This window comes from Labeo rohita, chromosome 5 (assembly GCF_022985175.1).
Source record: "Labeo rohita strain BAU-BD-2019 chromosome 5, IGBB_LRoh.1.0, whole genome shotgun sequence".
In the NCBI taxonomy this organism is placed as follows: Eukaryota; Metazoa; Chordata; class Actinopteri; order Cypriniformes; family Cyprinidae; genus Labeo; species Labeo rohita.
The window spans coordinates 39,395,810-39,419,335 of NC_066873.1; the positions used below are offsets into that span (position 1 = coordinate 39,395,810).

Below are 23,526 nucleotides of genomic sequence, written 5' to 3' on the forward strand. Positions count from 1 at the left end.
AGCCAAAACAATCCGACAACCAAACGGATTGTCTTCATCCCGTTCTGACAAGTCTATTCCGCGCCTCAGACGTTCACCCTTATCGCTTGCACATCTCTGTGTGTGTACTTCCTGTCTGTCACAGCGACTTCCGCAAACGGATTGGCTTTTGTTGTATAGTGACTGAAAGGGCGTGCGTTCATGCACGAGCACTTCAAACCGCACTCGTCAGGAAAAAAGGGAGTGTCGGCGCATAAAGCAACGCCAACCATCCGCAAAGGTATATACTGCACGTTTACGCACGAATATGTTCTCTTTGATGTTGTTAATTAGACTAATGAGTTGCTACTTGTAGTTCAAGGCCCGGTTGTGCTGCTTTCAAATGGCGACAGTACGTGCACTTTCTAGTAAGGTGTCATGCTGAAGTTACACCATGAATCCTTGCAGTTATGCATTAAACCAAAATTTCCTGTGTGCAATACACTGCGGTTAAAAAGAAGTTAAGTTTTGCTGGGTTTGTAATCTTTTGCGAAAGCGTGTGTGTAGGTTATTGTACTGTGTATATTAGATAAAGTATAAGAATATTTACTATTTGTAGTTTGCAATCTAAAAAGCGGAAAAGTATATGACGTCACATTTTTACGGATAAAATGTGGTATTACAACGCATATGGTTTCTTCCGTTACATTTAAATAATCATTAAGCGTAAACTTAAAAAAAAAAAAAAAACACTCCTTGTCTTTTATAGTTCGGACAAACAGGTAGCCCCGCCCCAAACGCACGTTATTGGCTGATGTTGACAGAGGGCCGCCTCCTAGTGTTCTGATTGGCCAGCACTCTCACGTTCTATTTTGCATGGATTATTTAATGAACCTAAACACACGGTTATATGAATAATTATATCAGAATAACTAATATTCTAGTAACATATTTGCTTTAAACTAATAGAGGCAAATTACATTTACAACACTGGTGGCTGTGTTTATTATTTTATTTATTTTTTCATGTTTGTTGTTGTTGTTCTTTTTGTGTGAAGTTTGCATCCAAGAATACTCTGGGCATCCCTGACTTCCTACTTTGTTAGAGGCTGCACGTCCACATTCAGAATGAGTTGCATGGAGCAAGACGACGCTGGGAAGTTTCTTGAGAGGTTTCTGGAGGAGTTTCCAAACCCGCTTGGCACAGAGGACCCGCTTCCTGTCAGCCCAGTTAGTCGCAAAGTCACTATGCAGGAGGTGAAGGGAGAGAGTCTGGATCTTGGCCTCCGGCTGCTCTCAGCAAGGTTTGTTATGTGCATATCATGTAGATCAGGGGTTTTCAATATTTCAGGTGCCACGGACCATTAAATATGATCATCCTTGACTGAGGGACCCCCATTCTATAATTTAAAAGATATATGTTTTCATAAATAAAGATATAATATATACTGTGGAAAAATTCATATTATAAATGTGTATAAAATAATATTTAGAAAAAAAATTGTCTCATGTTAAATTTTATTTTTTTCTATACACTACTGTATTGTTATATAGGCCCTATTTTTATATTAAAAAAATATTATTTAGACTTTTTTTAATTAAATGATTTTTATTATTATTTTTTTAAATGTAATATTTTTAATAATTTAAATTATTATTAAACACACTGTTTTTCTCAGATTTTTTCCACTGACGCTCAGCACTCCCTTCCAGCTTCCGAGGGGTTCTTTTATTTATTTATTTTTTTCATTTTTTTATTTTTCTTAAATCATATTTTATTTTTATCATTATTTAAATGATTTACTTATTTACATTTTTTATTTACAAAAGACAGCTATATATTTTCATATATAAAGATGTAGTTTATACTGTGAAAAATTAATTAAAAAATTAATTGATTAATATAAATGTGTATAAAATAATATTTAGGAAAAATTTTTTTTTAAATTATTTTTACTTTTAATTTAATGTTATTTTTTTAATATTTGTTTTAATAATTTAAGAAATATTTTAATACACACATTTATGTATTTAGTTAGATTTTTTTTTACAATTATTTATTTATTATTTTTACCTTTTTTTTTTTTTTTTTTTGAACACTGTTTTTGTCTGGGTTTTTTTTTTTCCATTGACCCTCAGCACTCCCTTCCGGCTCCAGGGGGTTCTTTTATTTTTTTGTAATTTTTAATTTTTTTAAAATCATTTTTTTTTGTTTTATCATTATTTAAATAGTTTACTTATTTAAATATTTTATTTATAAAAGACAGCTATATATTTTCATATATAAATATGTAGTATATACTGTTCAAAATTTATACTATAAATATGTATAAAATAATATTTAGAAAAAAAGTGTCTGTTGTTACATAATTTTTTTTTCTATTCACTGCTGTACTGTTTTGTAAAATTTTTTACTTTTTATTTTTAACTTTTTTTTATTTAATGATTTTTAAAAATTAGTTTTAAATATATTTATGTATTTAGTTAGATTTTATGTATGTACGTATCTATTTATTTATTTTTTATTTTTTCCACTAACCCTCAGCACTCTCTTCTGACTCCTGGGGTTTTATTTTTTGTATTTTTTTAAATCCTATTTTATATATTTTTATCATTATTTAAATATTTTATTTATTTACTTAGATCTAATGTTTTATTGTTTATTTATTTATTTTAACATTTTTTCACTCTGTTTTCTCTAACCCTACCTTGTGGGGTCTCTGGAGGTGCGCACATTTTTTTTTTTTTTTAATCAGTTAATTTATTTAGTTAGGTCTTATTTTTATATTATTTATTTATTTTTACACAGTTTTTCTCTAAACTTTTCCAAGGACTCTTGTGGGTCCCTGGTTGCCAGTTTGAAAACCCCTGATCTAGGTTTTTTGCAGGAGAGGGAATGATTTGTGTTGGATTCCTGTTGGATCTCAGCTATAGATACAGCTTTATTATTTGTGTTTGCATGTCCGTTTACTTTTTACATTTACTGAAAACATGTACGGGGTTATAAAAAAAAAAAAAAGGCCTGAAATGTTGCGACACACCTGTCCTCTTCAGCCAGAGGAGGAGCGTTGTCTCATTCCTATCATTCCTGTCTCTCTCCCCCATTTGCTTTTTCTCGCTCTCTATCTGGCATGATCTGTTTTCCTAACAGTATTTGCAGCAGGTCAGCACGTTTCACTATGCATGAGCTGATTAAGAGATTTGGTGCTTTTTTCCCAGTGTACTATCAGAGACAATCCAAGCGTTAAATGAAAGCGTTGGTGCAGAAGTTTTAAAGTTTAAATTTACAATGGTGTTTTTGTTTTATCTCTTTCTGTATCCTTTTCTCTCTCTCCCCTGACGCATTTCTCAGGGCAGACTTCCTGTCTGTGGAATCACTATTGTTATACCCACTTCCTGACATTTAGACTTCATTTCCTCTTTGTTGGATTGGAGATGTGTGCACAGTGCAGATTTCTCGGGTTTAACCCTTTTCGTGTCTTGATGTAGGTCAGACGTGCATGACGTTACCGCAACTCTTGTCAAGTAGGACAAATTGGAGTGTTTTCCGACATCTTGCTGTTATGTCATTAGATAACATCTCACGCAACCAAATGCTGCTTCTTTTAAATAGACGTGTTGTTATGAGTGGGTAGTTGGGCCATTTGCCACTTGTTGCTCCAGCAGGCAAAGTGATAAATCTAGTCTAAAAACAAAACAAATTCACTAGTGAAAGATGTGCTTTTACTCCACGGTTTGTGAGAACGCACGAGTAGGATTTAGAGAAAAATCATATCAGAGTAAAGTCATTTAAGCTTCTAGTCAACACATTCAATACAGACTCTACTGTATGTAGACTACCGTTCAAAAGTTTGGGGTCAGTTAAAAAAAATACTTTTTTTGAGCAAGGATGCATTAAATTAATCAAAAGTGATATTAAAACATTTGGAATGTTACAAAAGAATTCTATTTTAAGTCAGAAATGTTTCTTCTAATCAGCATATTAGAATGATTTCCGAAGGATCATGTGACACTGAAGACTGGAGTAATGATGCTGAAAATTCAGCTTTGCATCGCAGGAATAAATTACATTTTAAATTCATTCAAGAAGAAAACCGTATTATTATGGTTTGTGCTGTATTTTTGATTAAATATATATATATAAAAACTTTTGAATGATAGTGTAAGTTCAGTTGAGTGTGTGTTTGTGTGTGTGTGTTGTCACACTGTTGACATTTGTAAAATGTTTTTTATTCTAATTTTTTTTTTTTTTTGTTTTAAAGAAATGCCCCATCTTGGCTGGGTGCAGCAATGTGCAATGCTGCTGTGACTGAACTGCTTAAAGATGACCTTTCACCTCACTACTTCCCCCAAGATCCTGAACAGCAACCAGAAGTTGAACAAGAAGTTGTTAGTGAGTGATCCACTTGATTTGTTCTTAAGGTTATTTAAAAATAAGTTAATAAGTTGAAAAAATAATTATGAAGAGAGTAGCAATACAGTATTGAACAATTGGGGGAAAAAAGTATGTGTATATATGTATATATAAAAATAAAAATAATGCAGAAATGTTAACTAAAAATCTTTTTTAAAAATCCCAAATTTTATATATATAATAAATATACAAAAAAAACAGTAATGTAAAAAAATATCAGAAATGTAAATTTTTCACAAATGTAAGATTTTAAAAAATTCAGTATTTTTATATATATATATATAATACATACAGAAATGTAAAAAATAACCTATATATATATATATATATATATATACACACACACACACACACACACAGATATATTCCTTAAAATTTGCACCAAACTGTATTGCAAATTCAGAAGAGGCCTTGCATTATTTTTCTGTCTTTTTTTTTTTTTTTTTTTTACAAATCCCCGCAAAAATTGCTTCACCACATCTAAATATGTGACTAATAGGCTGACAATAGGTATCAATGTTAATGAATAAATATAAACATTTTACAATGGCAATTTAAAGGATTAGTTCACTTCCAGAATAAAAAAATCCTGATAATTACATACACTACTGTTCAAAAGTTTGGGGTCAGTACATTTTTATTGTTTCTTTTTTTTTTTTTTTTTTTTAAGAAATTAATACTCTTTTATTCACCAAGGATGTATTAAGTTAATAATTAAAAGTTTATTAAAAGTTAATAATAAATAATTTACATTGTTATAAAATATTTATTTTTTGAATAAACACTCTACTTTTTAAACTTGTTATTCATGAAAGAATCCTGAAAAAAAAAAATTACAGGTTACAAAAAATATTTGGCAGCACAACTGTTGATATTATCCAACATTGATCATTCTAATAATAAATCCGCATATTAGAATGATTTCTGAAGGATCATGTGACACTTAAGACTGGAGTAACAGCTGATAAAAATTCAGCTTTTCATCACAGAAATAAATTCTATTTTAAAGTATGTTAAAATAAAAAACATTATTTTATATTGTAAAAACATTTTGCAATATTACTGTTTTTTTTTTTTTTTTTTTTTTAATCAAATAAATGCAGCCTTGATGAGCATAAGAGACTACTTTAAAGACTATTACAAGTCTTACTGACCCCAAACTTTTGAACGGTAGTGTATGTCATCCAGGAAGTTTATGTCTTTCATTCTTCAGTTGCAAACAAATTACTATTTTGAGGAAAACATTCCAGGATTTTTTCTCCATATAGTGGACTTCAGTGTGAGCCAACGGGTTGAAGGTTCAAATCGCGCTTTAAAGGGCTCTACACAATCCCAGCCAAGGAGTACGGGTCTTATTTAGCGAAACGATCAAGCAGTTTCTAAAAGTATAAAATAAAAATGTATATACTAGTCTTGCACTAGCTCGACTTCACACGATACATAGTTGAGTTTGAAAGGTCACAAGTAGGCGGAAGTACCGCCCCAGTTTTTACAAAGCGAACATGCAAAGAAAGTCATTCACACTTTACAAAAAAGGTAAAACCATGTGGGACGATTTTGAAGTTGAAGGGGAAAATAACATGGAGTTTTTTGCCCTACCCTATCTTTTTAAACCAAAGTACACAGACAAAGAACTAACCACGCGTGACCTTTCCAACGTGACTATGTCATACATGATGTTGCGCATTTTATTTATTTATTTATTTTTTAGAAAACGACTGACCATTTTTGCTAGATAAGACCCTTGTTCCCTGGCTGGGATCATGTAGAGCCCTTTGAAGCTGCATTGAAACTGCAATTTGGAATTTAAGTCCACTATATGGAGAAAAATCCTGGAGTGTTTTCCTCAAAAACCTTAATTTTTTTGCGACGGAAGAAAGAAAGACTTGTCATCTTGGATGACACGGGGGTGAGTAAATTATCAGGACATTTTTATTCTGGAAGTGAACTAATCTTTTAATGATCTGAGTTCCATCACTGCCCTCTAGTGTTCCAACAAAAGTAATACATTAAGTTTTTACAGATTTTACACTATGTTTGACAACTACTCTCTCCTGTGAAAAAGGAGCAGTTCATGCTTGTGCCATTGATTTTTTTTTTTTTTACATTATTTCAGTCTAAATGTATGGATTTGCTAAACCTCTATTCAAACACTATAGCATTATGATGAATGTGTGTGTCTGTGTGACTCTACAGTGTTGCAGTCTGAGCCATTGCAGCGCCTCTTTATTAATAAATTGAGAGAGGTGTGTTTGGCCTGGCAGAAACAGCTGCCCAGTCCCGGGTCGTCCTCATTACAGACACACAGCTGCTCCGTTCACGCCATTCGAAACACTCGCAGGAAGATGGAGGATCGTCACCTAATCCTGAAAGAGTTTAACCAGCTTCTAGGACTGCAGGTGAGCCTCAAGCCTTGAGACCTCTTGCATTGTTGTAGGGATGCATGGGTAGATATTTAACCAATGGCATCCCTACATATGCATAGTTCCTCATTATATATGTTCAATGTCTTTTCTGCATGAACTTTTTAGAATAATTGGCTCTGAGGAATGAATCTGATTTGTGTTTGTTCTCTACAGGATGGTGTGGATCGAGAGTATTACGCTGTGTTTGATGGACATGGAGGGGTGGACGCTGCCACATACGCTGCCACTCACCTGCATATTGTACTGAGCCAGCAGGAGGCGCTAAAAAGCGATGCGGCCACAGCCTTCAAAAGCACCTTCACACAAACAGATGACATGTTCAAGATCAAAGCCAAGAGAGAGGTAAGAGCAACCACCAGACATCTGAGACCACTAGTGAAAATGCATGCATTTTTAAATTTTATTTCAATATTGTTATCATTAGAAATTATCAGCATATCAGTTTGAATCCTAAATTAAATGTAAAAATAATGTAGATTTTAGAAGGCATTAACATGCTTAATAACACAGATTTCCTCTCATCTTACATCATAATGTTTCATATTTTTAAGAGATTATATATTTCTAAATCCTGTAACTTTTTTCCAAAGAAATTGCAGTTTTTCTGTGATCTTAGACTTGTGCAACACAAACAAAACAACTTTTTTAAACATGCACTATCAAAAAAAAATGCATCAAATACAGCAAGCTGACATTTATAATGATTTTCTTCAAAGTGTGCATTTGTTTTCCTTAAAACAGTTTGTTTTTATCAATGCATCTGCTTCTGAAACACTGTGCTCAATCAGTTTCGGCAGTTTTGTTATCTTTCCCCTTGTTTGTCAAGCCGGTGCATTTTGTGGAAATTCACGATGGAAAGAAATCTTTTCACACCTCTCCCACTTCTTAAGATGCAACCGTTATGTGTATTGAATGTTCCTACGCTGTAATAAATACAGATAAATATAGTCCATGTTTCCCTTGTGGTTAAATACATGGTAAGAAAACGGTGCAGGCTTGCTGCACGTCTCTGTCTGCCTCCACAGGTACGGATATGAGTAAGCACTTTCTGTTTCACTGGCACGGTCAGTGCACATCAACAAGAATTCATTTTACTGACAATAATTGACATGCACCTGACAGTTTCAGTGGATTAGTTAATACAACAAAATAAAAGTAGTAATGACTTTTAAAAAATGTACTTTTAAACATTTAAATACTTAAATTATACAGATTTCAATAAGTTGAATGAATGCCATTAATTGGTAAAAAGAAATATTTTAGTAGGGCAGTATAGTATTTAGATTATAAATAAGTAAATTAATTTTTTGGTCCATTATTTTTTGTAATGTGAAATTATTGACATGACAATTAAGCCTCCTTGTATAAAAATTCTGCTAAATTATGTTATTCAATTCTATTACATTTCATTTAATCCATCATTTTACTTAGTCCCATTAATTTTGAATATAATAACACAATAAAAACTAGTGATTTATGTACTAAATTATTTGAGATTATGTATTTGACAGTATTATTTGATCAAATTCGTTTACTTAAATTTTAATGGAAATTTGATATTTAATTTACTTAATTTCACATATATGTAACATTTCTAATCTTTTTTTTAAGTTATTAAACAAATCTTAAGTCATAATATGTCAGACTATATAGTGAAAATCATTGAGATATTTTTAAATTTATTGTATATTGTGTTGTAAAAAATATATTGATTTAGCACTTAAACATCTCTTATTATAATCTTGAAAACAGTTTATTAATAAATTAAAAGTATTAATTCAATGGGTAATATTAAGCTTCCTTGTTAAAATATGATATATGTAAATGATTTATTATTTTACTATTTTGTAATATAAAAATATTAAATTCTGCTAAATTATTTCATTAAATTCATCATTTTAATTAGTGCCATTATTTTTAAACATAATAGCACAACATAAAAAAGTGATTTATGTATTAGATGTTATATATTTGACAGCATTATATGCTAAAATTATTTTAAACATTTTTTTAAGTTAAGTTCATGATTTTTAAGTGTTCATGATTTTTTTTAAGTTTAAGCAAATCCAAATCAATTTAATTCATTATTGTTGAATAAAAGTATTAATTAATTTATTATTAATTATTTATTACTTAAAAAGTATTCATTTAATGGGTAATACATATAAATAAATTATATATTTAGATATTTAAATTGTATATATAATATATAGTATTATAGATATAGAAATTATATGTAACATATAAATTTAGATATATATATATATATATATATATACAATTAAGCCTCCTTGTCAAACTATTTTTTATTTTTAGTTAAATAAATTTTATTTAAATATTTTTATAATAAATATTTTAATGATAAATTTTAAGTGTATTATTTAATCCAGTGTAGTTAATTTTAAGTATAATAGCACAAAAATATTTAATTGATTTGCTTGCTAAATTATTTGACAGATCGTAATAAGATTTAAATTAATCAGCCCTACTTTTTGTAAATGGTGGTAGTGCTGATTTAAAAGATTTACACTGATTTAAAATTTTACAGTACTGTTTTAATGTAAAATACTATAACAGTTACTGCATTACAGTAATGAATATCTTAATTCTTTATGTGGCGCACTCATAGTGACCACAGGATGGCAAACTAAACATTCTTCTTTGTCTTTTGGTCTTGTTTAGCGTCTGCGCAGCGGCAGCACTGGTGTGGCGGTCTTACTGACCTCTGACCGCCTGACCGTCTCCTGGCTGGGCGACTCTCAGGCTATGCTGGTTCGACAGGGAGAACCAGTGACCCTAATGGACCCACACAAACCTGAGAGAGAGGTATGACACACTACAAGCCACTGCTGACCAATAGAGACAGAACCACAAGAGCGTATCAGATGCTCGTCTGTTCTCTGTGAGCAGCTGAAATGTGAGACAGAGTAACCGACTGCTGACCACATGCTGAATCAATATTAGCAGTGTATGCTGCATACTTACTACAGCCACTGAATGCCAAAAGCATCAGAACGGTCCTTAGAGAGGCGCTGACTCACTTAAGATCAGCGTTTCTGCGCATAATTTGCAAAATAAATCAGAGTCAGATAATGATGCAATGCATGCAAACAGTCTGAACGTCTGGAGAGACAAAACAAAGGTATTATTCTCTGAATTTAGCTAACTATAGGGGTTTGCTGTTGCGAAAGCTCCAGATTGTATCTTGAGTGTTTGTGCTTGTGTTTTTGTGCAGGATGAGAAGAAAAGAATTGAGGATCTGGGTGGATGCATTGCTTTCATGGGTTGCTGGCGGGTAAATGGTACCTACGCTGTTTCCAGAGCAATAGGTGAGAATGACTTGCAACCTTAAGGGATAGTTCACTCAAAAATGAAATTCTGTCATTAATTACTCACCCTCAAGTCGTTCCAAGACCTTTGTTTATCTTCAGAGCACAAATTAAGATATTTTTGATGAAATCTGACAGCTTTCTGACCCTGCATAGACAGCAATGCAACTGACACGTTCAAAGCCCATATTTGAATATTCTACAATGTGAATATTGCACTGATTTTAATGTGCTTTTTATTTGTTAGTTAATAAGATGAACATTTTAATAGCATCTCCGATATAAACTTCAGTAGCAAAAGCTTTCATGAATCAGTTCAGAGACTTACAATTTATTTGCATCATTGCTCAAAAATGTTCATGGAAGCTTATTTACTTTTAATAAAATATATGTAGGTATATATTGCTGATTATTATGATGCTATAGTGGTGCAGCTATTCAGGGCAAATCCATAAATATCAGAATATCAGGATACTGTAGAGTGAAAATCATTAAGATTTATTTAATATTTATTTTATAGTCTTTTAGGGCAAATCCAAATCAATTTAATTCATCATTGTTGAATAAAAATATTAATTCATTTATTATTAATTATTTATTACTTAAAAGTATTAAATATATGGGTTTTATATATATATATATATATATATATATATATATATATATATATATATATATATATGTGTATATATATATATATATATGTGTGTGTGTATATATATATATGTGTGTGTGTGTATATATATATATATATATATAAATTATACATTTAGATGTATAAATTGTATATATAATCTATAGTATATTATAGATATAGAAATTATATGTAAGGCATAAATTTAGATATAAATTGGTATATATATATATATATATATATATATATATATATATTACAATTAAGCCTCCTTGTCAAACTATTTTGTTTATTTTATTTATAAATGTAAATTATTTATTATTTTATATTATTATACTATTTTGTAATATAAAAATATAAGATTGTTGAGCGTCTCAGAGCAACACAGCGGTGTTTATTTTCTGAATGAATCCGCGTTTTGAACGAATCGTGTGAATCAATGATTCAAAGGCCCATTCAAAAAAAAGAGCCATTCACTTCATTCCTGAATTAATCAGCCATTTAAACGAATCGAATAAATGCGTAATAAATTTTATGTTGAATCAAATAAAATATTTCTTTCTAAAGCTACAAATTGTAATGTCTACTTTCTCATTTAAAACAAAAATAGCTTTAAATAATCTTTTGTGGCTATTTTTACAGTCAAATTTATTTATGCGATTAATTAATCGAAACGTCGTGCAATTAATTAGATTAAAAATTGTAATCGACTAACAGCCCTATTTTTTTCACATATATTTAAGGGTGTATGTACACCCTGAAATTAATTAATTGCACGACTGCATTACAAACAAAGTCAATGCAAAAATGTGAACAGACACACCGGGCGATGCAAATAGCGCAAATTGGGTGGCGCAAAAGCGCGATATTCACCTCAATTGCGTATAAACATATAAACATATAAATTTCCTTAAATCCATACATTCCAGCAAATCCAACATTTCTTAACATAATCAATGTTGAAAATATTAGTGCTACTTAATTTTTTTGGTGGAAACGTCTTAGTTTAAAAAGTTTAAATAAAACAGCATTTATATGAAATAAGAAATATTTTTTTAACAGTATAAATGTCCTTTACTCTCACTTTTGATCTTTAATTCATCTTCTTTGATCATTGTTGAATAAAAATATTGAATTATTAATTCATTATTACGTAAATTAATTTAATGGGTAATACAGTTTTTTTATACACACACACACACACACACAGATTTGAAGACAGACTTCAGATGCAAAAACCACTGTTTTGTGTCTGTGAATTTTTTTTTTTCTTCTGATAGTTTTAACTCTTAAATGAGGGTCTTTGTAGGGCTCCTATGTTTAGATTTAGTAATGTAAGTAAGTAAGGTTGTAGTAAGGTTGTTAGTCAGTTATTGAATGCCTTCTTTTCAAAAATGTCCAATGTTATTTTCATAGGAGTCTGATAAAAATGCTAATTTCAAAGAAAACACTTATGTGACGCTGGACCACAAAACCAGTCATCATTTGAAATTTGAAAGCTGAATAAATAAGCTTTTCATTGCTGTATGGTTTGTTAGGATAGGACAACATTTGGCCGAGATACAACTTTGAAAATCTGGAATCTTAAGGTGCAAAAAAATCTAAATATTGAGAAAATCGCCTTTAAAGTTGTCCAAATGAAGTTCTTAGCAAAGCATATTACCAATCAAAAATTACGTTTTGGTGTATTTACAATAGGAAATTTACAAAATATCGTCATGGAACATGATCTTTATATCCTAATGATTTTTGGCATAAAAGAAAAATGATCATTTTGACCCACACAATGTATTTTTGACTATTGCAACAAATGTACCCATGCTACTTAAGACTGGTTTTGTGGTCCAGGGTCACATATGTTTGCTTCTGAAGTTTTGGGGGTTTTGGTGCAAGTTAGTGAAATACATTTTATCAAATTTTTTCTATCCCTCAATAGGTGACTTTGATCAGAAGCCGTACGTCTCTAACGAAGCTGACTGCTCCTCAATCCAGCTGAACGGGCATGAAGATTACATTCTGCTCGCTTGCGACGGCTTCTTTGACGTGGTTCGGCCTGGGGACGTCCCGGAGCTGGTCCTGGAGGCTCTGAGGGAGACCGGAGGCTCGGGGGACGACGTGGCCCAGACCCTGGTGGCCCATGCTAAAGCTGCTGGATCCAGTGACAACATCACAGTTCTTCTGGTGTTCCTCAAGGATCCGCAGCGACTTTTGACCCACGAGACGAGTTCCAGAGCAGAGCCAGAAGGAGCTACGGCTGCAGGGATCTGAAATAGGTTAATAGCAATAAATTATCCAAATCAGAGGACCAAGAGCATCTGATGGTCTTTTAACCATCTTGGAATGCTTTTTAAAGAGTTGTGAATTTGAGGAAAAATACGTGATTGTTGAGGTCATCTAAAACAAGTCCAGTCATGCATTCAGAAGAAAGCACTGAACGCCAGAGAAAGGCGTTTCCTTGTTTTTTTGTTTTAAAGAATGTCTGATCCCGGGTCATTTATTAACTCTCTTTGTTGCTACGTTTGAACTTGCCTTCATTTTTAAACATGTTTCCATCTTTTAACTATTTGCCTTGTTTTTACCAGCTTATATTTACTGGTGCTTAAAGGGAACGTTCACCTAAAAATAAAAATTCTGTTATGAATTACTCACTCTCATGTAATTCGAAACCAGTATTACTTTCGTTTTATCCTTCTGTAGGACTTAAAAGAAGATATTTTGTTGGTGTAGGAGAATGTTGGTAACTAAAAACAGTTTTGGTTTCCTGTTAAAATGGAAGTCACTGGGAACCAAAACGGTTTATTTAACAACATACTTCAAAACGAAAGTCCCACAGGTTTGGAACAACATAATAATAATTCATGACAGAATTTTACATTTTTGGATGGACTATCTCTATAATATCTCATAAAGAATGTAATACCGTAAAACAAAAGTGATAATTTCTCTAAGCATACTTTGTTGGTTGCTCCCTATTTGATACGACTGTTACAAGGGAGAGAAAACCAACGTGAATAGTCTTAACAAATACAGTATTGCGTTGCATTTCGGACCATGCCGGCTTCAAAAATGAAATAACCAACCGTAAGGCCTTCAGTGCTGTCAGCAGATGTACTAATCCAGTGTTGTAGGTGGTTAGTATTTTTAAGACTGTTATTTATTTGACAAAAAATATTTATGGCTGTACTGTACTGTGTAAACACGCTCTTTCATGTGCCAAAACTGTATTTACGAGTCTGACTTTGCCAAGATCGTTTGTCTGTTGCTGCAGCTTTTCACAAAGCAGTTTTTCGAAATGTAGAGTAGACCATTATTTATGCGTATCACTTCATATTCGTTCTGTTACAGTGCCTTTCACCCTCAAATATCAGTGTTAATACTGGCGTGTGCGTGTTGGTGTTATGTTATCATAGCCGGACTTTGCAAACCGCACGTCCTGCATGATGCAAGTCGTCTCGTGTTACGGCCGCTCAATATTTTGAAAGCCTCGTGACAAGTAGCTGATATAGTAGCACAGTCACTATAATGTGATAAGGCCAAGAATATCGCTAACCTAATGGATACCGAACGAGGAAGGTGAAGACAGAGCGATGAGATGTTGATTTGGTGTTTGTATGAGGAAAACATCTCATTTGGTTTAGTCCAATGCATTCTATATTTGAATAAAAGAGTGCAAATGTTTATCTTGTAATGTATGTAATTAAGTATATTTATAGTTTTCCACAATGTACAGTGGCATCTTAAAGTCTGAGTTCACATTTGAACATCTGGGATTTAAAATATACACAGTATTGTTGTTTGGTTTAGGAAAACTTTATATAATTGTGACCCTGGAGCACAAAACTAGTCATAAAGGCAAATTTTTGAAATTGACATTTATATGTCATCTAAAGGCTGAATAAATAAGCTTAGGATAGGACAATATTTGGCCGAGATACAACCGTTTGGAATCTGGAATCTGAGGGTGCAAACAAAATCAAAACATTGAGAAAATCACCTTTAAAGTTGTCCAAATAAAGTACTTAGCAATGCAATTTACTAATCAGACATTTTATCAAGTTTTGATATATTTACGGTAGGAAGTTTGGGAAGGCATTAAAGAAAAATGTATAATTTTGACTAATACAATATATTTTTGGCCACTGCTTCAAATATACCTGTGCTACTTAAGACTGGTTTTGTGGTCCAGGGTCACAATTGTCTTCTATTTTAATGTATTTTAAAATGTCATTTATTTCTGTGATGCGAAGCTGGGTTGTCAGCATCATTACTGATTCATTACTCATTTTCAGTGTCACATGATCCTTCAGAAATTATTCTAATATGCTGATTTGATGTTCAAGAAATATCAACGTTGACTTCAGATGTGCTGCTTAATATTTTTTGAAAACCATGATTTTGTAATGAACAGCATTCGTTAGAATTTTTTGTAACATTGTAAAAGTCGCTTTTGATCTATTTTGCATTGCAGAATACAAATAATAATTTATTAAAAATTAAATATAAATAAATTTAAAATAAATTAAAATCTTACTGACTCCCAATTTTAATTTAATTTAATTTTTTAAAATTAGAAATATAAAATTCTACTGATGTAGAAGCATTTTCACTGGTGGTCTCAGACTTTTGGATCCCACTGTACATTGCAAACATGGTGTTATTTCCCCTAAATTAACAAACATAAGAATTGCTCATCCATTTTAGAAAAGGGGTGGTAATTATGCATTATGTAATTGTTTTGTGTTTTTTTCCTGTTTCTATCTGTTTTGTAATTACCAATGACTGTAAAAGCTAAAAACCTATGCACATCATCAGCGATGATCTCATGTAGTTCATTAGAAAATGGGATGTGCCAGTGATGGGAATTTTGTGACATCACCGTTGTGAATTATAGTTTTTCCCCATTTTAAATGCGCAATGCCTTATTTTTGCTCACAATGCAAATGCATTCATCATTTACTCACCACCACCTTGTTTTTGAAAAAAAAAAAAAACTATGAATTTCTTCTGTGAAAAACAAAAGAAAACTGTTTTTTGGACCCCATTAACTTTTTTATGGACAAAAACAGATATTGTAAAACAGATTTTTGGGTGAACTATTCCTTTACGTTCACACTAGTGCCAAATGACATTGTTCATTCAAAATAGTGTTTTGCTCTTGTGTCTTCTAATGCATTTATTGTGCTAAGTATTAAAAGTTGGATTTTTAAAGAGTTCAAGCACTGAACTGTATCTGAGTTTTTGGTAGAGATGAAAGATCATGAACGTATGAGTCAGTAGATTTTATGCTGGTGTGAATTTTTATACACGTTTCAGCTGCATTTTTTTCACAGGACGTTTTGTAATTGTTGTTTTTTGTACTAAAAAGCGAACATAAATCATGGGAACACATGGGTGTAACAGCTCTCAACAGTACATGATAAAGTGCCTTATCTTTATGTACTTTTCAGAATCATCTTTGTACAGGCAACTTAACTGATAAACCTGAGCTGACTCTTTTCAGACCTAATTTTGCATATCATTGACCTCTACTGCTGATGTTGTGTGCAAGTTTTATACTGGATCAAATAATTCAAATTCCACACTGAGTGAACAGTACTACAGTGAATCTTGTACCTAAATGTTCTCGCATGTTGTAATGTTTATGTCTGACAACATCTGATAAACACAAAATGAATGTGAGTGCTGTCCTGTGGTATTTTGGAAAGCATTTTTTTTGCTAGAACCAATGACACAAGCATTGGGCTTTAATGTGATATAATGTGAATAAAGTACTTTTCACATCAGTTTGGTGTCTGGATTTCTTACTGCACTACTAGTCGCCACATGACAATGTTAGTTTAGCTAGTGTGGTGAACCACACAACTGTGCACTTTAGTTTACGATGGTTTTCTTTCACAGACATATTCACACTTGAACCACATATGCTGCACAAAGTAAAAAATTGTATACACATAAATTGTGCTGTTACGGCGAAATGGCTGCAGAGCAAAACTGAACTCTTACCGGCAAAGAATGTGCAAATTTATTTGCTCATAATGACCTGTTTCTATAATTTGTGTACACAGTTATCCAAAGATTCAAATCAGCTAAGTAGCTCCTTATAGCTTTATATCTTGATATTAAGTCATACGCTCTCAAAAAAGGTACAAAGCTGTCACTGGGGTGGTACAAAAGCTAAAAGGTATAACTTTGTATTTTATTTCCCACTAAATTGTATGTAAATACTTAAAGGTACATTTTAATACTTTAACAGTACATAAAAAGTGCACATAATAGTGCTTTCAAAAATAGTGCTCTAGTGCTCTACGCAATCCCAGACGAGGCATAAGGGTCTTATCTAGCAAAACAGTCGGTTATTTTCTAAAAAGAATAAAAATTGATATGCTTTTTAGCCACAAATGCTCGTCTTGCACTAACTGTTGTAAAGGTCAAGTGTGACGTAGGCAGAAGTACCGACCCAGTGTTTACAAAGCGAACGTGCAAGAAAATCAAACACTCTTTACCAGGCCCGGTTCTACGGGGGTGCTTGAGGGTGCTAAGCACCCCCAAACAAAAGCAAAAGCACCCTCAGATAAAATTATTAATAGCGTATTAATTTTTAAATTAATGAACACGCAGACAGATGCACACACATACATAAATTCGCCAAATTAATACGTACACACAAGCTTATAAATACACAAGCTGAATTGTTAAAAGCGCACCTCGGGTCATGTGACACGAACCAACCAATCAGCTTCATCCTTTATAGAAACAACATTGAAAACTCAGCCAAGACGGTGAAACAGCTGATCATAGCTGTACAGGGATAGACATTTTTAAAATACATTTTGTAGCAGGGCAGTGCTAGAAAGCCATTTATCATTTGCTGAAACTAACTTGTCTTCATGGAGAGCGTAGGCCATGGTTGCCTAGTAACGACAGACGCCATGGGAGCGTAACTTAGCGCTTTGGAAAGAACGCGTTTTTAGGCGCGACATGTGAACTGCTCCTAGATGAGCATGCAGTAATAACCTTCACAGTGTATTCTTGATGTTAGATGACATTTGTTGAAACTACAATTACGATACTAGTGTAGACGATTTATATTACTCAGTCCTATTTGGTGGTACCGTTTTCATACAGTTCCATGCATATTTTTTGTGAGCACCCTCACAATTTTCAGAAGCACCCTCAGTGATTTGGTTCTGGAACCGGGCCTGCTCTTTACACAAAAAGGTAAAACAATGATGTTGGACGATTTTGAAGTCGGAGGAGAAAATGAGATGGAGTTTTCCACCTAGGGTGACCACCTGGCACGGGACATAGATGTGATTTTGCTGGACAATGTGGGACACGTGTGAGACAGATACATTTTCTACTGTTATGCCATGTAAAAAATTATTACATCCATTGTCATATGCGCTAAGTTATGTTTCTGAGCACGCACATGCAAGCATCTTTTCTTATGAGAGTTAAGAGAACGCATGGGCATTTTCTTAATATGATAATTAAAAGCCAACAGACTGATGAAAATGCAGAACATTTTCTCAGTATGCGACGTGTGGGACAATGGGTGAAAATGCTGTGCGGTACAAATAAAGTGGCACAGGTGGTTACCCTATTTCCACCTTACCCTACCTTTTTGAACCGGAGTACACAGATGAAGAACTAACTGTGCGTGACCTTTCCAACATAATTATGTAATGCGTGATGTCACAAACGCACATGGCCAAGTTTATCTTTTTTTTTTTTTAGAAAATAACCAATCGTTTTGCCAGATAAGACCCTTATTTCTTGGCTGGGATTGTGTAGAGCCCTTTGAAACTGCATTAAAACTGCAATTTGGACCTTCAATCTGTTGATCCCCTTTTAAGTCCACTATATTGAGAAAAATCCTGAAATGTTTTCCTCAAGAACCTTATTTTCTTTTCTAATGAAGAAAGAAAGTAATCATGTTGGAAAGGTCAAGCGTGACATAGACAAAAGTACCGACCCAGTGTTTACAAAGTGAACGTGCAGAGAAAATCAAACACACTTTACAAAAAAAGGAAAAACTGATGTCGGATGATTTTGTAGTTGGAGAAGAAAATAAGTTTTCCACCTAGGGTGACCACCTGGCAATAAATCTTTCACAGGGACATATATGTGATTTGCGGGACAATGTGGGATGTGTGAGACAGATACATTTTCTACTGTTATGCTATAAAAAAAATTATTACATCCGTTGTCATAAGCGCTGATTTATGTTTCTGAGCGCACACATGCAAGCGTCTTTTCTTATGAGAGTAAAGAGAACGCATGGGCATTTTCTTAATATGATAATTAAAAGCCAGCAGACTGATGAAAATGCAGGACATTTACTCAGTATGTGACCTGTGGGACCAGGGGTGAAAATGCTGTGCGATACAAATAGGCTACAGACATGCATTTTCAGACCTGCACTCTCAGAGAGCTGCACTTCTGCAAACGACGTCACTTGCAGTCTATTTTATCTTTATTTTATTTATTATTTTTTTTAATTTAATCTCTCAACATTTTACATCAGTAGCCAGGTGGTGAAGACAAGAAAAAAGAAACTAAATTACAATGTCACTCGCAATCGCCACTTGCACTCTCTGCTACCTGCAACATCACTTGCAATCCACACAAATGGTGCGTGTTGCCAATGGAGACAAGACGCTGAGGTGGTTAAACGATTAAAACCAATTTAATAGCATAACGTACAGGGTCGTGCATGTCACCCGTAGGAGATAAAGACAAGACCCGCAAGTCCATGGACACAGAACAGCAGAATATGAACGCAATGTGCAAAGTCACTTAATATGGCTTAATGTATAAAGATAGTGCTATTAAAAGATCAAATTCGATATACACTTCATTAATATAATGTATTTATAGGCTAGTGTTTTTTCCTCCTCAAAACGTGGCATAATGTGGCATAACGGATTAAGATGATAAAGACTAAACTCAATATGCCCCTATTCATTATTAAAACAACCACAGACAAGCAGGTGAGCCCAGAATAAACCCAACGCCATGTATATTCACGTTTTCCCATAAAGAATAATCTCTACAGCCCTTTTATATCATTGTGTTTTATTTATATTGATTTTCTATGAAAGAAAAACGTCTATTTAACACATTGCGTTCTGGGCACGTACGCTTGTCTTTAAGGAGCAGGTCCTTTTAATATCACTTAATGCATTTCTTATTGCGCATTCATATCTGCTGGTATATAGTTTGTCAACAATAAGGTTTCATACTGAATTTGGTCTTTATCATCTTAGTCCCTTTTGCCACATTAAGCGTTTACGGCAAGTATAAAAGTGAAAGTTTGTGCATTGTGTTCATGACCATATGCTTGCCTTGAAGTACATTAAATTAATAAACTATAGACCATTTTGCTAGATGTCAACAACACTGGTTCAGAAGCGCTTCCTGTTGTTGTTGTTGTTTTTTTTTTTAAATTCACATATACAAATACATCTTAAAGGTGCTAATGTAACATTTTCATCCAGTCAAATGTTATGTTGGTTGTATTTTTTTGTAATGTTTGTGTAAAGTAAAAAAAAAAAAAAAAGAAACAGGAAGTGTATCGGGACCAGTATGTTTACATCTAGTGAAATGGTCTATATAACAAATTTGATCTATTAATGGCACTTAATGTATCTTAATACATTGAGCCATATCAAGACTTAATAGTTTTCTAGGGAGGAAAAGGCTTAACGAGAGACTATGCGTTCATATTTTGCTGTTCTGTGGCCACGGATTTTTGAACCGGAGTACCGTGCGTGACCTTTCCAACGTAATTACGTAATGCGTGATGTGGCAGACGCGCATGGCGGAGCCAAGTTTATCAATTTTTAATTTATTTATTTATTTTTTTTGTTTAGAAAATAACAAGGGTTTTCTAGACAAGATCCTTATCTTGGCTGGTATCGTGCAGAGCCCTTTGAAACTGGATTAAAACTGCAATTTGGACCTATAAGTCCACTATATTGAGAAAAATCCTGCAATGTTTTCCACAAAAACCTTAATCTCTTTTCTAATGAAAAAAGAAAGAATGGAAGACGTGAACATCTTGGATAACAAAGTGGTGAGTAAATTACCAGGGATTTATTCTCGAAGTGAACTAATCCTTTAACATTCAAATCAAATGATGTCCTGTAAAAGCCTTATTTGTACTCATTTGTGCGGTTAAACTGTTACAAATAATCTCCCAAACATTATAATTTCCTAGCAAGTATATTCACAATATCTGCAACCATTATGAAACCAAGAGGACCTACCCATCATCACTCCCGGTTTATCAACAGGTCCTCCTCGTCTGACTTTGTAAATTAAAGCATCTTTAACCCTCCTGAGAAATGAAGTGTAACTTCTATCTCTATGGTAACCACTCTCCGCTCCTTGCCCACGTGATCTGCTCCGTTACTTCCTGCGGCAACACTCTCGCTCTCTACCGCTGTTGCCTGCCTGCAGTCAGTCAGTCTCACCATAGAGCACGCCGCGCACCGATTACTATCACTATATATATGCCAGTTAACAACACTTCAGCCGCCCCTTTCCTTTCACTCCGACGCGAAGACTTCGGTTTAGTTTGACCACGTCGCTTATCCAGCCTCCCGCGGTGTTTTATTCAACCTAAGAGCTTCATAAGCTGCTTTGGCTAAGAAAAGCGCGTTTGTTGTGCGTGTGAAGGCAGCTCAGTTTCTCAGCAATGGCGACAGCTGCGGTATCTGCCCCTGCTGGCGGCGGCCCGAACCCCGGATCCGGTGCCGAGATGGTCCGCGGTCAGGCTTTCGACGTCGGGCCGCGCTACAGCAACCTCTCGTACATCGGAGAAGGCGCTTACGGAATGGTTTGGTAAGATGCTTTTGGACTCCCAAACATGTTACGCTTTGTTACCGCTGTTTTTCCGAGTATTGTAATTATATTTCCTTTTGTCGCTGTTCATTCAATCACAGCGCAGTGCACCAGCCCCACTTCTCTGGCTGTGTCGCTTCTTCTTGAAACCAGTTGCATGCACTTTTCTTTTTTTTTTTATGCTGGACTTTTAAGTTTAGTTTTAGATGTGCATTAACAGACAGAGACAAGTTCACACAGAGTCTGACATCTGTCAAAGCACTTCTAATCATGAGCTGGTGATTCATTGTTGAATCATTTTGCATTGCAGATTTGTTTAGGTTGTGTTTTGTGTCTCTCAGGAATATTTTGTTGCATAAGGTTTCTTATGCTAAAGTGTCAACTTGTATTCAGTTCATAGCCTATAAATAGATACTGCTACTTTTTTAAATAATATATAACATTACATACATGAATGTATTGCACAGATTTGCATTTTTATGCACTTGTGCATTATCTATGTGGCGGTTCCAGTCTGTAAATGCAAAGATATAAGATAGTTTTAGCTAAAACCAGACATCAGGCATGGATCAAAACTTAATGGAGGTGTTGATGTGAAATTTGCGCAGTGCTTTTCCAGGAATGTCAAGGTGGCAGGGCTCTCCAGGGCGGCGTGGGCGCGGGCTCCCCAAGGTTGTGCAAAACTGCTAGGAACAAGAGGCACTTGGATGTGCTTCACTATTGGATCTGCCCACGAAAACTGCTGAAATTGATAGTCCTCAAGTTGAGCTAGTGCTAACTTTAAACGCTGTTTAGAAATACTTTAAGCATCGGCTATAAATGTTTCACCACGTTCCCGAAACTCGGCAAATGTTCGCTCATTTGTAAATCAGATACGTACACAAACATTTCTATGTTGATTTTGCAGTTGTATAACAAAGCAGAATTGTTCCGGTTGAGTTTTAAGCTAGCTTTGTTACAGTTGAGAGACTGCTGGCTCAAATTTGCAGTCTGATCGCCCATCTGTTCTGGTGAGAGGAGTCCGTTGACTAAACGAATGAGCTCATTGCTGGCAGGCCTAGTTTTGCTCTTCTCGCACGGATGAATGAATGGTTCACACCCACTCCAACAGCTACAGAGTAGAACAAGCCACCCTGGGTTGACTGTCATATGGACGTGTAGGCCTGTAACATGTTGTGCTGAACAGGCTGCAACAGTACTGAAGCCTTTGTGCGGCCTTGCTTTTGACTGACAGCAGACTATGTGAAAGTTTGAGTAAAGAAGAAAGTTAATAATTTAATAATCAACGAAGCGGAAGACCAATACGCTGTTAGACTGGAGACAAGCATGACCGTAGGCGTCTTAAATGTTGTACCCTTGCTATATTGCTTAACGTCCAAATGTTTAGATTTATTTTAGATACTAAGAACATTATCATATTTATTCCTGTGAGGCAGAGCTGAATTTTCAGCATCATTGCTTGAGTATTAAATATCACATGATCCTTCAGAAATCATTCTAATATGCTGATTTGCTTTTCAAGAAACATAATTATCAGTGTTAAAATCAGTTGTGCTGCTTAATATTTTTGTTAATACCTCGATACATTTTCCTTAGGATTCTTTGATAAAACATTCAAAATAATACATTTAATGTTGAATAAATTAATTTGAAGCAAAGTTATTAAAACAAAGTACATATTAATGCCTATTATTCATACGATATATGTGACCCTGGACCACAAAGCCAGCCGTAAGGGTCAATTTTTTTTAAAATTGAGATTTATAGATCATCTGAAAGTTAAATAAATAAGCTTGATGTCCAAAGGAAGTTCTTAGCAATGCGTATTAATAATCAAAAATTGAGTTTTGATCTATTTATGGTAGGAAATTTACAAAACATCTTCATGGAACATGATCTTTACTTAATATCCTAATGA

General features: G+C 33.8%; 2 protein-coding genes across 2 annotated transcripts in view; both read left to right on the forward strand.

The window, feature by feature from the left end:
• The first annotated feature begins 26 nt into the window (after window positions 1–26).
• On the forward strand, window positions 27–16,439 carry ppm1f (protein phosphatase, Mg2+/Mn2+ dependent, 1F). Its single transcript, XM_051108910.1, has 8 exons — window positions 27–259; window positions 1,016–1,261; window positions 4,220–4,350; window positions 6,568–6,770; window positions 6,951–7,139; window positions 9,480–9,623; window positions 10,033–10,126; window positions 12,697–16,439. The coding sequence occupies exons 2-8, from the start codon at window positions 1,086–1,088 to the stop codon at window positions 13,026–13,028; spliced, it is 1,269 nt and encodes a 422-aa protein (XP_050964867.1). The 5' UTR covers window positions 27–259; window positions 1,016–1,085; the 3' UTR covers window positions 13,029–16,439.
• Window positions 16,440–21,231: 4,792 nt separating this feature from the next.
• The window catches only part of mapk1 (mitogen-activated protein kinase 1), a 33,689-nt gene continuing 31,394 nt past the window's right edge, over window positions 21,232–23,526 (forward strand). The window contains exon 1 of the mRNA XM_051108912.1: window positions 21,232–21,608. Coding sequence (XP_050964869.1) covers window positions 21,463–21,608 — 146 coding nt within the window. The 5' untranslated portion in view covers window positions 21,232–21,462. The remainder of the gene's footprint in view (window positions 21,609–23,526) is intronic.

What these genes read in the sequence shown, in the direction of transcription:
- ppm1f (XM_051108910.1), top strand. Translation starts at nt 1,086, where the DNA reads ATGAGTTGCATGGAGCAAGACGACGCTGGGAAGTTTCTTGAGAGGTTT. An exon ending in AGTTGAACAAGAAGTTGTTA is followed by an intron (nt 4,351 to 6,567) that starts GTGAGTGATCCA and finishes GTGACTCTACAG; the next exon opens with TGTTGCAGTCTGAGCCATTG. An exon ending in AGATCAAAGCCAAGAGAGAG is followed by an intron (nt 7,140 to 9,479) that starts GTAAGAGCAACC and finishes GGTCTTGTTTAG; the next exon opens with CGTCTGCGCAGCGGCAGCAC.